At 35.3% G+C, this 16027-nt stretch overlaps 1 protein-coding gene across 1 annotated transcript in view; it reads left to right on the top strand.

Moving 5' to 3' along the window:
- Positions 1-3323: 3323 nt before the first annotated feature.
- nid2a (nidogen 2a (osteonidogen)) overlaps positions 3324-16027 on the top strand; it is a 43446-nt gene continuing 30742 nt past the window's right edge. The window contains exons 1-7 of the mRNA XM_051132559.1: positions 3324-3595; positions 3835-4137; positions 9849-10090; positions 10209-10681; positions 11985-12134; positions 14524-14769; positions 15153-15353. Coding sequence (XP_050988516.1) covers positions 3392-3595; positions 3835-4137; positions 9849-10090; positions 10209-10681; positions 11985-12134; positions 14524-14769; positions 15153-15353 — 1819 coding nt within the window. The 5' untranslated portion in view covers positions 3324-3391. The remainder of the gene's footprint in view (positions 3596-3834; positions 4138-9848; positions 10091-10208; positions 10682-11984; positions 12135-14523; positions 14770-15152; positions 15354-16027) is intronic.

Genomic DNA, 16027 nt, shown 5'->3' with positions numbered 1-16027 from the left:
CCAAATGGTTAAAGCACAAATAGCTTGGGTTATGTTCATGTTGATAGGCCAAACATGGTTAGGAACATTGTCATGAAACTTGAAGCGTCTAGATCAGATTCACTGAAATTGTGGAACATCACAAGTACATCAGGACACGATCAAATTCCAGTCATGCGTTAAGCAGACAAACAAAGGTCCACTAACAAAATTATAATACAAGCCTTATTGTACAGTTTATGATTGTAGGATGAATAAATAAAGCAGTTAAGTCACTTAAAACAAATAATAAATGAATTCGAGCTGTAGATGAGTGATAAACGTTTTATTTGCAACACAAAAACTAAAAACGTTTATGCTTAGTTACTAATTGTTGCTAATTCAGCAACAGCTGTTAGTTAGTTTTAGTGTTATTTGTTTTCATCTTGCGCCCTCTACACGCCAAATAAGGTACTGATCTATATATTTACCTACTTTTATTCAACAAGATTGCATTGAAGTGATCACGAATGACAGTAAATTTATTTATAATGTTACAAATATTTGTTTTTCAAGTACATGCTGTTCTTTTGACCTTTCTCAGCTGTTTTCTGATCATAAGAAATGTTTCTTGAGCAGCAAATCAGCATATTAGAATGATTTCTGAAGAATCATGTGACACTGAAGACTGGAAATTCAGCTTAGGCATTAAAGGAATACTTTTATGGCTTTGAATAGAAAACAGCTTAAATTGTAATGATATGTCACAGTATTACTGTTTTACTGTATTATTGGTCAAATAAATCAAATGACCTCAAATTTGATCTTTTGTCATTGCTTGCATTGCTTGACACACATTGTTTAGGAAAGTGCTGTGGTGGTGTTTGTTGTTATTCAGTGATCTGAGAGGAGATCAAATCTAAATGACCTTTCACCCTGAGGGGCCTTTTGGCTTTCTGGACACTAAACATCTTTTGTTAGTAATTAAACAAGTGTCGTTGGGTACTGTTTTAATTTATTTGTGTCTAAGTTAGGTTAGTTTAAAGACTAACCTAAAAAAAAAAAAAAAAAAGCATGCGCTACCAGTCAAAAGTATTTGAACAGTAAGATTTTTGATGTTTTTAAAGAAGTTTCTTCTGCTCACCAAGCCTGCATTTATTTGATCCAAAGTAAAGCAAAAACAGTAAAATTTGTAAATATTTGACTATTTAAACTTTTTATTTTAATATATTTCGAAATGTCATTTATTCCTGTTATCAAAGCTGAATTATCAGCATCATTACTCCAGTCTTCAGTGTCACATGATCCTTCAGATAGCATTCCGATTTGCTGTTCAAGAAACAATTATTAGTATTATTATAGAACAGAAAGATCCAAAGATCAGCATTTATCTGAAATAAAAAGCATTGTAACATTATACACTATGGGCTGGTTTCACAGACAGGGCTTAGACTAATTTTGTTTAAACATGCTTTGGAAAAAACATTACTGGTGAGCAGCCTGAGACAAAACAAGGGCACTGACATATTTCAAGGTCAATCAGTGCCAGTTTCTTTCAGGTGAAACAGCTCAGATTTACACTTTAGTCTGGGACTAGTCTTAAGCCCAGGGGGTATACCATTCAAAAGCTTAGTGTATATATATATATATATATATATATATATATATATATATATATTAGGTAAAGAAATCATAGAAATTAATATTTTTATTTAGCATGGATGCTTTAAATTGATCAAAAGTGATGATAAAGACATTTATAATGTTATAAAAGATTTCTATTTCAGATAAATGCTGTTTTTCTGAACTTTCCATTTATCAAAGAAACCTGAAAAAATTGTACTTTGGTGTTTTCAACTTAAAATATATTAAAATAGAAAGCCATTATTTTAAATAGTAAACATATTTAAATTCTACTGTTTTTGCAGATCAAATAAATGCAGGCTTGGTGAGCAGATGAGACTTCTTTAAAAAAAAACATAAAAAATCTTACTGTTTGAAAACTTTTGACTGGTAGTGTAAATCCAACATTGCAATGGTTTCATTAACTTTGTTCTTACTTGCAAAACTGACCTGTGCTCTGCAGTCCATGTCTCAAATGAGTAATCATTTCTCTAAGCAGCAAATGCTTTAAGTGCACTGTAAACACATTTTGTTTACAGGAGAATTTGTTAGAGAAAAGTTAAAGCCAAGGCACACCTCAGAAACATTCTCTTGTGCTACACTTTATGGTTTGTGCCATATGCCTTTTTCACTATTTCTAGCTTTGGATAATTCCTATTCCAACACTGTCATATACATATGTGACCCTGTATCACAAAACCAGTCTTACGTAGCATGGGTTTATTTGTAGCAATAGCCAAAAATACATGGGTCAAAATGATTTTTTTTTTTTTTTAATACCAAAAATCATTAGGATATTAAGTAAAGATCATGTTGTACATGTTGAGATTTTGTAAATATATCAAAACTTAATTTTGATTAGTAATATGCATTTCTAACAACTTTAAAGGTGGATTTTTAAAGTATTTAATTTTTTTGCACCATCAGATTCCAGATAACAAACCATACATGAATAGAAAACTTATTTATTCAGCTTTCAGATGATGTATAAATCTCAATTTTAAAAAAACACTTTTATTATTAGAGTCACACATAGGAATAGCCACTAGATGGCACAACAAACAAGCAAGACGTGTGATACGTTTTCAATACGGATGAACGAAATATTAAATACATATAGTTTGTGCTCACATAATAAATTATTTACACAACGTATGTATTATTTACACATTATTCAAATAGTAAGTGAACTAAAAAAACGAGCAGTGTGAATATTCACGGTCATTGAGGCTTTGATGAGCCTCAGCAGTGATTTGCGACGCTCATCCATTTGTTATCCAGTATTTACACTCCTTAAACTGATTAAAGACGATGTAAAATGATTAGATTACGAATTTGATTAAAGCAGTCTTAAAGCAATTATCAGTAAACTGTCAGGTAAAACAGGAAAAACAACATTAAGCAAACAAAAGGATATTTAACAAAATAAGTTTCTCTAAAAAAAACGTAAAAGTAATATAATGCATTATTATATGAACATTATATTGTCAGAGAATATGTAATATTATATGACACACGTGAAAATGCATCTAAATTTTATTAACCAAAAATAATTTCTAATAAATGTCGCCGTTAAATCGCCGTTAAAAGACTTATTTTTCCCCAAAGTCTTTTCTCTAATAAATGTAATGAAATACAGATGGTGTCCCGTGTGTCACCCGTCAGCCAATCAACGTCCGAGTGACCTCCCACAGTCCCTCCCGTTCAATGCCTGGATCGCAAACTTCCCACCTTCATGCCCAACATCATCTCATTCAAACTGAGCGTGCCGCATGAATACGAGCTGCATGTGTAGCAGTTGTTCATAAAAATGACGTGGGACAAAATAGCGCTCTTCTTTTTACAACTTTCATGGACTGTTCAGCATGTCACAGCCATTCACAGACATGACATCTATCCATATGGGATGTTTTACGGCGATGCAACTCTGCAAGAAGGGGACGATGAAACTTCTAAAGTCATCACTCTCACCAAACCCATGTACTTCTATGAGGCGTCCTTCACAAACTTATATGTGAGTATCTATGTATGACTGTCATTCCTTCTCATTTTTTTTTTAATATCTCTAAAAAAGCATGGATTTTTTCTTTTCATAATTTAAATGTTTTTAAAAGTTTAAAATGTAAATTTTTTTTTTTTATTACATTTAAAGTATAAAGCTTATCTTTGTGTTCTTACTCCAAAAAGTAAGAATATGACCCCGGAATTAGATCATTATAGACAGTTCTTGTTCTGTTTTGCCTCTCGTTCCAGGTGGCCACCAATGGAATCATCTCAACTCAGGATCTTCCCATGGAGAAGCAGTATGTAGATGACGGTTTCCCCACCGACTTCCCTGTCATCGCCCCCTTCCTTGCTGACATTGACACCAGCAAAGGAAAAGGATCCATCTTTTACCGGCAGACGGAGTCTCCTACCGTGCTGAAGCGGGCGGAAGCGGACGTCAAGAGAGGTTTTCCAGATGCCACATTCACCCCAACCCATGCCTTTATCGCCACTTGGGAGAATGTGTCAGCTTATGAGGAGGTCACCCGCACTTCTAGCCCATCCAATCGGGTAAGTGAATTGCTTAGAGCAGTACTAAATGTGACCTGGGGATGTGGCTTTTCCCAAGCTCCTTTTAGGCCAAGGTTATCAAAGCTGGTCATCCTAATCTTCTTTTTTTGGCCTAGAGGGTGTCTGAACATACAATAGCGTCTCCCACTTACCTGCTAATCTATCCCTGAGCTTTTAATTTTACCTGCAGTTCACAGGAACAATGGGTGGGATTGAATTGCTCCTAATTGTCCCTGTCACCACAGTGATTAGGTCTTCTCAACACCTCACATACCACAGAAATGCTTGGGAAGGTTTTAGATGATTAAAGCCACAGCATTTCTCAGGGGCCAATAAAGGGTTTTTGGTAACACTTTACAATAAGGTGTCATTTGTTAACATTAGTTAATGTATTAACGTAATGAAATAAATATAATAAAATACAGTCGTTCATTGTTAGTTCATGTTATTTACAGTGCATTAACTAATGTTAACAAACACAACTTGTGATTTTAATAATGCATTAGTAAGTGCTGAAATTAACATTAACAAAGATTAATAAATGCTGTAGAAGCATTTATTCTTAGTTAACTAGGGTTAACTAATGAACCTTATTTTAAAGTGTTACCAAGTTATTTTTTTATTCAGTATTGTCAAGTCAAGTTTTATGGCTATGAAATTTTACACTGGACATCAAGCACATTACCCGAATTGTACAAAAGCAAACAAAAATGCACTTAAAATGCAACATTTATATTTATTAACTGTATATTATCTAGTAATATCATAAAATACTATACTATAATAAAGAGTACATTTAATGATACAGTGAAATATAATAAGATTAATAAAAAATGATTTAGTGAAGAATTAAAAAAAATCTAATCTATTTGCTATGGTAATTGTACAAATTATTTGTATATAATTTAGCATTGATTTTCTCTAATGTCCGTTAGAACAGCCCCACAATCTATTTTGAGCCATGATCCACCAATTAGAGTTGATTTATTTATTATTAGACACAAAGTCTGTAGATAAATTGTGAAGCGAACACTAGTGCATAAAAGTTTTTAAGAAATTAATACTTTTATTCAGCAGGGACACATTCAAATGATCAAAAGTGACACTAAAGACATTCAAAATGTTACGATGATTTCTATTTCAAATGCATACTCTCCATTCTTAGAAGAATCCTAAAAAAGTCATGGTTTCCAAGTTTTTTTTCACCAATAAATTTTGAATTCTAACACTGTTTTATCCACCATTTTTTTCCTGTAAAAGTGGGCGCGGTCATTTATAAATTTTATGGGTTTGGCTTCTGGTCTCATCAACATCCAGCTATTTTTGGCTGTACAAAACAGCTCGTTTTCCTTCTTGATCTTACCAATTTGTGTGTCTTCCCATTTTATTGTAAAGTATTATCTTAATTATGGGCACACTGGTTTGTAGTGCAAACAGTTTTACCATTTACTGCACGTTGCTATTGGTCTCATTTTTATTTTCCAATAGTGGATATGAACCGGAAGTCTCACCCATAGGCTTACTTTTGCGTTAAAGAAAAAGGTGGATAGCAGTACTGTATTTGCTGTTGTACTGTAGTTTTGATTAAATAAATGCAGCCTTGATGAGCATATGAGACTGTTACAAAAACATTTAAAAAATCTTACCTTAAATCTGGCTTTTGAACAACCAGTTTTATGTTGCTTATAAGGATCTTTAGAATGTTTAGATGATATTTTCTTTTTTATCTTACCTCCATAAAAGGCATATTAATGTAGTATTTAAAAGCGCAGTTGGTTTGTTTACAGCACTTACGTCACGATTTGGTCAGTTACCTGGATGCGCAGCCATACTGGCGATACTCGGATGTAAACAACAGTATGGATTGCATGGTTAATGTACTACTGAATACGTTGTTCTACTAATTTATGCTGTCTAAACAATGGAAAAATGTGTGAAGCTTCTAAATCATACAGAGAAGAATTTAGTAAGCAGGAAAGGGCACAATATTTTAACAAACTAAAATTAATCGGTGGTAAAGATACGTACAAGCTGTATGAATTAAGATCTTAGCCCAGTATTTCACCTACCTGACTGGAAATAAGAACAAATACGAATGTTGTCAAGATTCTTGCCCTGGAGCTCCTGGTTTAGTTTGGTCAACCACAAATGCCTGTTGTTCCTCAGTTTTTGCACTCTTCTCCTTGATTTGTTATAACTTTTGGCAGTCTGTAGTATTCCAAATGTTTTTCCCGGTCCGACCAATTAGTACAGCCCAAAACATGACAATAATTCACCATTTTCAGCAGCAATAATCACTCTGTATCGCTGCTGTTCCATAAGCACCACCTGCTGTCAGAGAGTGAATTTGCATCTCATTCAGCTCTTGAACTGTTGTTGTTTTGAGCAGGCATGTTTTATGTAGCGTAATTTCACAAAGCTAAGGTCAGACCATTCTAATTTTTTTTTTAAATTTTGAAATTATGCAATCTAATTTACATCAAAAACCGCTCATGCTATCTGTAACATGTTTGTTTGGATCGTGATTCAAATGCAGTGGTTCTGCAACTGTTTAATGCATTCTAATTCAAATAAACATGAAACAGTCAGAATCCTAACACAAACCATGATACAGATTTTTGGTCAAACTGCCCAGCCCTAGAACAGGCCATTCTTCAAGCCTCTAGTGCACATTGGGCTTTCTCATCCAGACAGCTGAGAAGAAACAGCTGCACTGTGCATAAAGAATTATCATTTGTTATTCATTGGTTCCGGAAGCAGCATTTCTTCCTCTTGTTTGGGTTGCGTAAGGCCTTGTTCATGTTTGCATCCTCTAAATATTATCAGGAATTTCAGCTGTACTCTATGGCAATGGTGGATCTTGGTGGAATGCTAAATGCAAATAATAAAAACCACTATTACAGTATGTACAGTATTACATTACAGTATATATCATCACAGTCAAAGCTAAATGCCACAAAGAATATACCAAATACTAGTATGGAATTTAGGTTGTCTTAAAAATAGATATTCCACATTACTTGTGATAAATTGGCTCAATAATGTAAGTCTCCTGCTGTTTGGCTCATGCATGGTTACTGGGTTGAAAGTCAAACCGCAGTCATCTTTCCTGACTAGAGAGTTGCATGCTTTCAGAACTGTTTACTATCTTAAGCAATGTTTGCTTACTAAATTTTACTTGATTGCAATAGAAGAGCTGTGGGCCAAAGGGCTTGTTTAAAAAAAAAGCACATCCTTGAGTTGATTTACTACGTTTCCGCTTGGAGAGTTTGCTGAAACTCAGGGGGTCTAAATGGTGGAAATCTCTAGATGATATCTTATGTTTGCCTTTGGGATTTAAACCGCTTTATCTAGTCTTATGTCCCCTCCAGTCCCTCACATGTCTGGCTGTTTGGATACATCTCAAGGATGGAAGAAGGCTTATGGAGGCAGTAGTGACGTAGTACTATTTCAAGTCCATAGACCCTTTCATTGTCGGGGCCTAATTTTTCTTTTCGTACTATAACATCTTTAAACAATCTTGTTTATGGGTGTGTTTCTGTAGTGCTTCGAGGCAGTGTGGTCCTGCAATTAGGAGTTTGAAGCTGAAGGCAGCAAAGTTGGGTGAGGGGATCCAGGAGAGATGCATGCTGGGGAATGAGGCAGCCCGAGGCTCTCTGAAAGCCAGATGCAGTATTGTCTCTCTGGAATTGGGGGGTTGTTTTGTGGAGGTGATGGCTCCACTCGGGGACAGCTTGGATTACTAAACAGAGGAGAGGAATTTCACACACATCCTCTGTGTGTACGTGAGAGACTGGAAAGGGGGAAGGGCATCTTGATATCTGTGTTGGAACGTCATTAGGATGTCAAGCTAGAAATGTTGGCTTAAAGGAACAGTCCACCCAAAAATGAAAATTCTATCATCATTTATGCACCCGCATGTTGTTCCAAACCTGTAAGCATTTTTTCTTCTGTGGAGCTTAAAGATATTTTGAAGTTGTGGGTAACAGTTTCGGTTCCCATCAGGGACAGAAATGAACTTTTCCATTAAGGGGCAATATTTCCCCCCTGGCATTTTTTACATTTGTGAGGGCAATTTTTATAATAATAACCTACTATATTAATAACATACTATGCTGTCTTTATTGTCAAATACTTTAATTTATCCAGTTACTTTAATCAATATTTTAAACTGTAAGCTCATAGGGCTGCATTATTATGACAAAAATCAGTATTGTAGATGATGGCTCTTTATATTGTAATAATGATTATTAATATTGATATAGAAAACAATATAAAAATGTTTTTGTTTTGTGTCTGCATTTTTGGCACGTCAAATTTTGGCTTGACAGACAAACATGTCAGTCCATGACGTTAGTCTAGTCAAGCGCATGTCATGCACACATCCCGTTATAATCACTAAATGTACGATATTAATCTTTTAACTATTTACATATCTACATTGTGCTGTTATGATGAGGGAATTTGCGAGCATGTGCAATCAACACAGCGCTGACTAATCTAAGGCACCTCTGATTGGCGCGTTTTTAACACAGACTAAGCGCCTCTGATTGGTGCGTTTTCAACACCAACTATTCTAAGCGCCTCTGATTTGCACGTTTTCAAAGGCAACTATTCTAAGTGCCTCTGGTGCGTTTTCAACGGCAACTATTCTAAGCGCCTCTGATTTGCACGTTTTCAATGGCAACTATTCTAAGTGCCTCTGATTGGCATGCTTTCAGCGCTGACTAATCTAAGCACCTCTGATTGGAGCATTTTCAACGCTGACAAATCTAAGCGCCTCTGAATGGTGCATTTATCTAGGCGCCTCTGATTGGCGTTAATTTCCAACCTTGGTTCCCATTGACTTTCATTCTGCTTTTTTGTCCATACAATGGTCAATCGAAAGTCAAATTGAACAGAAACTATTTGGTAACCAACATTCTTCAAAATATCTTGTTTTGAAGAAAGTCAAAGAAAAAAATAAAGTCATACAAATTTGGGATGACGTAAGAATGAGTGAATGAATTTTTGGGTGGACAATCCCTTTAAGTCATGAAATCAAAATAGACCCAAATATGTTGTCGTAATAGAAATTTATTGTCTTATTGGGAACATTTCATCATTACTCTGAAGTTTTGGTTTTGTAATTTTTTTTTTATCAAAATGCAATGTTACTTTCCCCATTTTTGCAGCAACTGCACCAAGCGTCCTTATTGATATATTGTATATTTTGCAATCAAATATAGTTGGGCAATGAACTTTAGTTAGAATTTGTTATACTATAATAGTATATAAATAACAGTAAAATAGCATGAATAATATCCTCTGATCTTCATGATCCCATTGCTGACAAGAGCAAGGTGACACTAGACTCTCAGTTTTTAGTGGTCTGTTAAATGAGGTAAAACTATGTGTGAAAAACAACAAAAGCATTGATGTGGGGAACATCTCACATTTGGTGGGCTACTAGGCTTGTAAAATCAATGAAGTTGTTAGAAACACCATATTTGGATTTTGCTGATGTTCTAGATGGTCGAGGTTTCTTGTACTGATTGATGTAGACAGAAAACAAATCTCTTACAGAGCACTTTGTCCAAAAGTTCTTAAGTAAGCTATTTTAGACAGATTTACAGTATATAATGGAATATTTACAGGTGATATGTTTTGAAAGTTTTAGTACCTTCTAAAGTGCTGCACAGATTCTGGAGTAATGCTCCTCTTTCTTCTAGGTAAACACATTCCAAGTGGTGCTTGCGTACAATGAGAAGGACACTTATGCCCTCTTCCTATACCCTGAGGATGGCCTGCAGTTTTTTGGGACACGGCCCAAAGAATCTTACAATGTCGAAATCGAGCTTCCAGCTCGTGTGGGCTTCACCAGAGGAGAGCTGTCCTACCTCTTCTTTTCTAGGACAGAGGGGCCGTACTACAGCGTAACCAGCAATGAGCAGTCCATCAAGAACCTTTACCAGTAAGCGTCAGAGGAATTATCATTTTAAAATGGGTCTTTGTTAAAATAATAGAAAATTCATTAAAAAGTTTTTATATTAAAATTTGATTGTATATAATTTATTATTATAACTCTTCAGAAAAGGTAACATAGGAGAGGCTGGAGTTTGGCTCTTCTACATTGGAAACAGTTATTCCTTCCAGAATGTCGTTCCTGCACAGCACGAGCCTGTTTTATCCAAATCTCCCCCAGTCCTGGATGCTGTGTTTCCTGATGAAGACTACACAGTCACAGATGAGGAGGAGTACGATCCTATTGATCCAGAATTCCAAGAACCCACCACAACAGAGTTTCTTGAGCCAGAGCAGGACTCCTCCATACTGAAGCGTCTCAACCAGGAGGTGTCCCTTGGTCTGTCTCCGCCTCAGCCTCCAGTGTTTCCTGAGCCAGATCTCCATAATCTCCCCCCAGAGGACGTGACCCAGCCCCAGCGGCCATTACCAAAGCACGCAATTCTGCAGGTGTACCCGAACCCTGTGAAGGATGTCCCACCTCACCCTTCTGGTGGTCAAGTGTTCAGTGTTGAGGAGAAAGTGAACTTTGACTCTGGAGGTGAGAGTTGAATGATTGTGATCCATAGCCAATACTGACATATATTTGATTGAACCTTTGCTAAGCCCCGCCTTAAATATGTTACTTACCAATCGTACTTTAGCAACTGTTGCCATACGTCATTGCAGACAAACTATGCTTGTTTATAATATATGTTAATGTATGTTTAGTGTGTTTACATAGCATTGTTATTGTTAATTAAAGTTTTAAGTCATTTGTAATTGGAATACGACTGAAATAAATAAATATTACATGAAAACTTAAAACAAAAAATAGAATAAAAAAACACTAAATAGAAAAAAAAAACAAATAAAGACCAAACAAATAATTAATAATAATGTAAAAATTGTACTTTAAAAAATAAAAACTGTGAAAATTAAAAAACAAATCTGTAAAAAAAATGAATGATCATTTAAAATATCAATAATACTCAAAAAAAAAAAAAACAGAATCAGAAAATGGAAAATGACATGAAAAAAGGCAAAACATAAAATTAATAAAACTTGTAATAATTAATAAAAATTGTACTGTAAAAAGGAAAAAATAAAAAATAAAATAAAAATGGTAATTCAAAATATTATTAATAGATGAAAAACTTAACTAAAAAAATAGAATCAAAAAATGGAAAATGAAAAAAGGGAAAGAAAATAAATAGAAAAAACAAAAACAAAAAAGACCCAACATAAACTTAATAAAATCTAAAAACTGTAAAAAAAAAAAAAAAAAAAAAAAAAACTGTAAAAAATGATAATACATGAAAAACTTCAACTAAACAAAATGGAATCAAAACATGGAAAAAAACTAAAATGACAACTAAATTAATAAAAGTTAAAAACTGTACTGTAAAAAATAAAAACGGTAAAAATGTAAACTAAAAAAAAGAATAAAACAAATAGGAAAAACAAAAACAACAAAAAAAATGACAAAACAAAATTAATGAAACTTTTAAAAAATGCAAAAGGGTCAATTGTATATTTTAGCTTAGCATGTATTTTTCCACTTCTCTCCAAAAAAAAAAAGAAAAAGAAAAGAATATCAGTTAAAAACAAAGAAAAATGAACTTAAAATTCCTATATATGGGCATGCAAGTATCATTACATTTTTTTATGCACTATTACTTTGATTCATATATTATTTGATTCAATATTGTTACTTGGACTTATTATTCAGTATAATTATCTGTCTAAACAATACAGAGAGAACTCGAGATTGTGTAGGAGTTTAACCTATGATTAATGACTAAGTTTGAATTTACTAGCCTACTTAAGAGCAATTTGTCTCTCTTTTCCGCTCTCTCCTGCAGTGATCCATTACTCAACCGATAATAAAGAGACATGTGAGCGCTTCCAGCAGCAGTGCAGTCAGAACGGACACTGCACAGACTATCCCACCGGCTTCTGCTGTCACTGCAACTCAGGATTCTATGGCAATGGCCGTCACTGCCTGCCAAATGGTAAGACCGCTGCGGGAATGCAGTAAAAACAGCCACACATAACATGACCTTGTTCTAAAAGTACGAACAACATTCGCAGTACATCTCTGGGGACACATTACCAGTGTTTCTCTTTCCAACACAGTATTTTTAAGACTAAAGATGTATATTTTTGTAATGCAAAGGAATCTGTAGATAAAATTCTGAATTGGCACACACGCTTAGGTATGCAAATTCCATACAGTTATTTCCTGTCAAACTTGCACTTTTACTGACTGCTTCACTTGCGTGCCGAGTGGTCGCTAATTGTCTGTAATTGGCAAACACTTGTGTTAACTGGTTGTGGTAATACCCATTTTTATTAAGAGTTGTGGCTGCCACACCAATTTTGTGGGAGGTTTTATGTCGGAAACACTTAATCTTTTGGAAAAACCTGAGTGGATTTCCCTAGTGAATCATTCTGCGGCTCTCTTGGGGCTGGAGTAACAGGATCTTTTAAAGACAGTGACATCACATTGGCCTTGCATGACTGTAATTTACCTGTGAACATCGACTCCATGCTTATGTGAGAAAGAAATCTTGAGCCCTGTTTCAAAGCGTCACGTCTGGCTTGTGCTGAATGACAGACATTTGTGTCTGAGAGAAAATATTCAGTGGAAAAGCTTGCTCAGCTGTTGGGTAAGCATGTTTATACAGTAGGAGCTTTGTGTGGCCGGTGAGGGAGGTGGTGTAGAGGGAAAAGTGTCCAAAAGCACTGTGAAACAGCTGAGTAACTGGAGAAATTGGACCTTTTGAGAGCAGATTGTAAGTTAAAGAAATAACCTCGAAATGAATTATTTCCAACCCCCTATGACTTTTTTCATTTCAAAAAAGTTTTTCATACAGTCTGTTATTTCTACCATAAAAGTAAAACTTACACATATTCCAGGTCTTCTAATAGAGGGTTTGCACTTACATCAGCACTGATTGCATGGTTAATATACTACTGAATACATTGTTCTGCTAATTTATGCTGTATAAACCACAGAAAAAACGTATGGAAGCTGCTAAATCATATAGAGAAGGACTCAGTAAGCAGGAAAGGGTGTGATATTTTGACAAACTAAAGTTAATAGGTGGTAAAGATACATACGAGCAGTATTAATTCACCTACCTGACCGGAAATGATAAGAACAAACAGGTCAAAATGTTGTCAAAATTCTTGTCCTGGAAATCCTGCTTCAGTTTGGCCAACCACAAAAGTCTTTTGTTCCGCAAACAGTTTTTTCCACTCTTGTTATAACTTTTGGCACTCTTTAGTAACTTACTCCAAATGTTTTTTCCGATCCGACCGATTAGTAAAGCTCACAACATGACAATAACTGACCATTTTCAGCGTTAATAATCAGCAAGATTTGCGAGTTCCATTCGGTTCAGTGCCATTATTTATTGCTGCTGAAAATGGTTAGTTATTGTCTTGTTTTTGGGCTGTACTTATTGGTCGGACCTGGAGAAATATAGACTTCCAAAAGTTATAACAAATCAAGAAGAGTGCAAAAAAACTGTCTGAGGAAAGAAGGCGTTTGTGGTTGGCCAAACTGAACCAGGATTTCCAGGGAAAGAATCTTGACAACATTGGTGTTCTTATCATTTCCAGTCAGGTAGGTGAAATATTAGGCTAATATCCTAATTAATACTGCTCGTACATATCTTTACCACCTATTAACTTTCGTTTGACAAAACAGTGCGTCCTTTCCTGCTTACTAAGTCCTTCTCTATATGATTTAGCAACTTCCACACGTTTTTTCCCATGGTTTGGACAACATAAATTAGCAGAACAACGTATTCAGTAGTATATTAATCATGCAGTCAATGCTGTTGGTTACATCCGAATATCACCAACATAGCCGCACATCCAGGTCACTGACCAAACTGTGACGTAAGTGCAAACCCTCTATTTATTCCCTTTATGGGTTCCATAGTACGTTATTTCCTGTTATTTTCACAGTATTCAGACTTGCTCACTAATGGATCCTCTGTAATAAATGGATGTTGTCAGAATGAGAGTCCAAACAGCTGATAAAAACATCACAATAATCTACAAGTAATCCACACATTTCAACTTCTTCTGAAGCGAAAAGCTGTGCTTGCAAGAAACAAATCCATCATTAAGGCATTTAAACTGTTGCTTTAGGCTAAAATATGAGTCCTGAAGTTGTGTTCATTTCTGAAGATTATCTACATAAACAAAGCATGTAAAAATCATAAACTTATGTTGGTCACAAAGGTTATTTTCTGCATTATTTAGCGCTCCTATCTGCACATCTAATCTTTCTTTTAACCTTTTGGATTTAGATCGAATTATTTAGCTATCCACATACTTGCAGAAGCTAATTATAAGTTTTTGATTTTGTCTCCATTTTGCCCTCAGGTGCACCTCATCGTGTGAACGGAAAGGTCAGAGGAACCGTACTGGTGGGCGGCACAGCAGTGCAGCTAGACAGCATCGACCTGCACGCCTACATCGTGGTGGGTGACGGACGAGCGTACACCGCCATCAGTGAGGTCCCAGAGCCGGTGGGCTGGGCCCTCATGCCTGTGGCCCCCATTGGAGGTCTGTTTGGTTGGCTCTTCGCCCTGGAGCTGCCAAACAGCCTTAATGGCTTCAGTATCACCGGTGAGGCCGTCATGTTCTCATTTTCTACTTCTTTTATGGTGTCGAATGTTTGTTAAACATATGGTCTCCTGCTGGGAGATTTTAAGCTTGGAGGTTTTATTCTCGCTAATAGAGTCCCACAAGGGCTTTGCTAGTCTGATATTCAACCCCTCCACTTAATTTAAATCAGGTGCTCTGATATTTAATAATATGTTTTCACTTTGTGTAAAAAACCTGTTTTTGCTTTCTGAAATGTCTGAATATTCATCAAGCACCATTAGAAGGGTCACAGCCCCCATCTGGATCCTATTTTGTAATATTTGTTTGCAGTATAATGGGTGAGCCACAACACTGCTGTTTAACGACCTTTAATCATGTTGAACACCAACATTTCTGTTTCACAGGTGCCGAATTCACTCGCCGTGCCGAGGTGACCTTCTATCCCGGTAACCAGCGTCTCAGCATCGTTCAGACGGCTACGGGTTTGGATACCCAGAACTACCTCAGTGTGGACACTCATTTACAGGGCAGTGTTCCCTTTATACCTCCTGGTGCAACAGTGCAAATGGAACCATTTAAGGACACCTACCATTATTATCCTTCATGTAAGTTCTGGAGGAGGAAAAACTATCCATCTTTGTTTTATGACCCTGGTCCAACTTCAAAGCATATATACAGTGCCAGGCATAAGTTTTTGAACCGTAAGATTTTGAATGTTTTTAAAGAAGTCTCTTTTGCTCACCAAGCCTGCGTTTATTTGATCCAAAGTACAGCAAAAACAGTCACATTTTTAAATATTTTTACTATTTTAAATAACTGTTTTCTATTTAAATATATTTTAAAATGTAATTGATTCCAGTGATTTCAAAGCTATTTTAGCATTGTTACTCAAGTCACATGATCCTTCAGAAATCATTCTAATATTCTGATTTGCTGCTCACAAAACATTTATTATTATTAAGTTGAAAACAACTGAATTTTTTCAGGTTTCTTTGATGAACTGAAAGTTCAGAATTTATCTGAAATAGAAATCTTTTGTATCATTATAAATGTCTTTATCATCACTTTTGATCAATTTAATTTAATTTCCTTGCTAAATGAAAGTATTAATTTCTGTAATTCTAGCCCCGCAAAATCTATGGATTTTTGGATCTTTCTATTTATCCTGGAAAAAAAAGTACTGAACTGTTTTAAATATTGATAATAATAATAATAATAATAATAATAATATTTATCTATATTTTAAAAAGTACATTTTTAGGATAAATATATCTATTTA

The sequence above is a fragment of the Labeo rohita genome, chromosome 17 (genome assembly GCF_022985175.1).
Source record: "Labeo rohita strain BAU-BD-2019 chromosome 17, IGBB_LRoh.1.0, whole genome shotgun sequence".
Classification (NCBI taxonomy): domain Eukaryota; kingdom Metazoa; phylum Chordata; class Actinopteri; order Cypriniformes; family Cyprinidae; genus Labeo; species Labeo rohita.
Note: the sequence above shows the minus strand (reverse complement) of the source record. Positions and strands in the feature narration are given on the sequence as shown.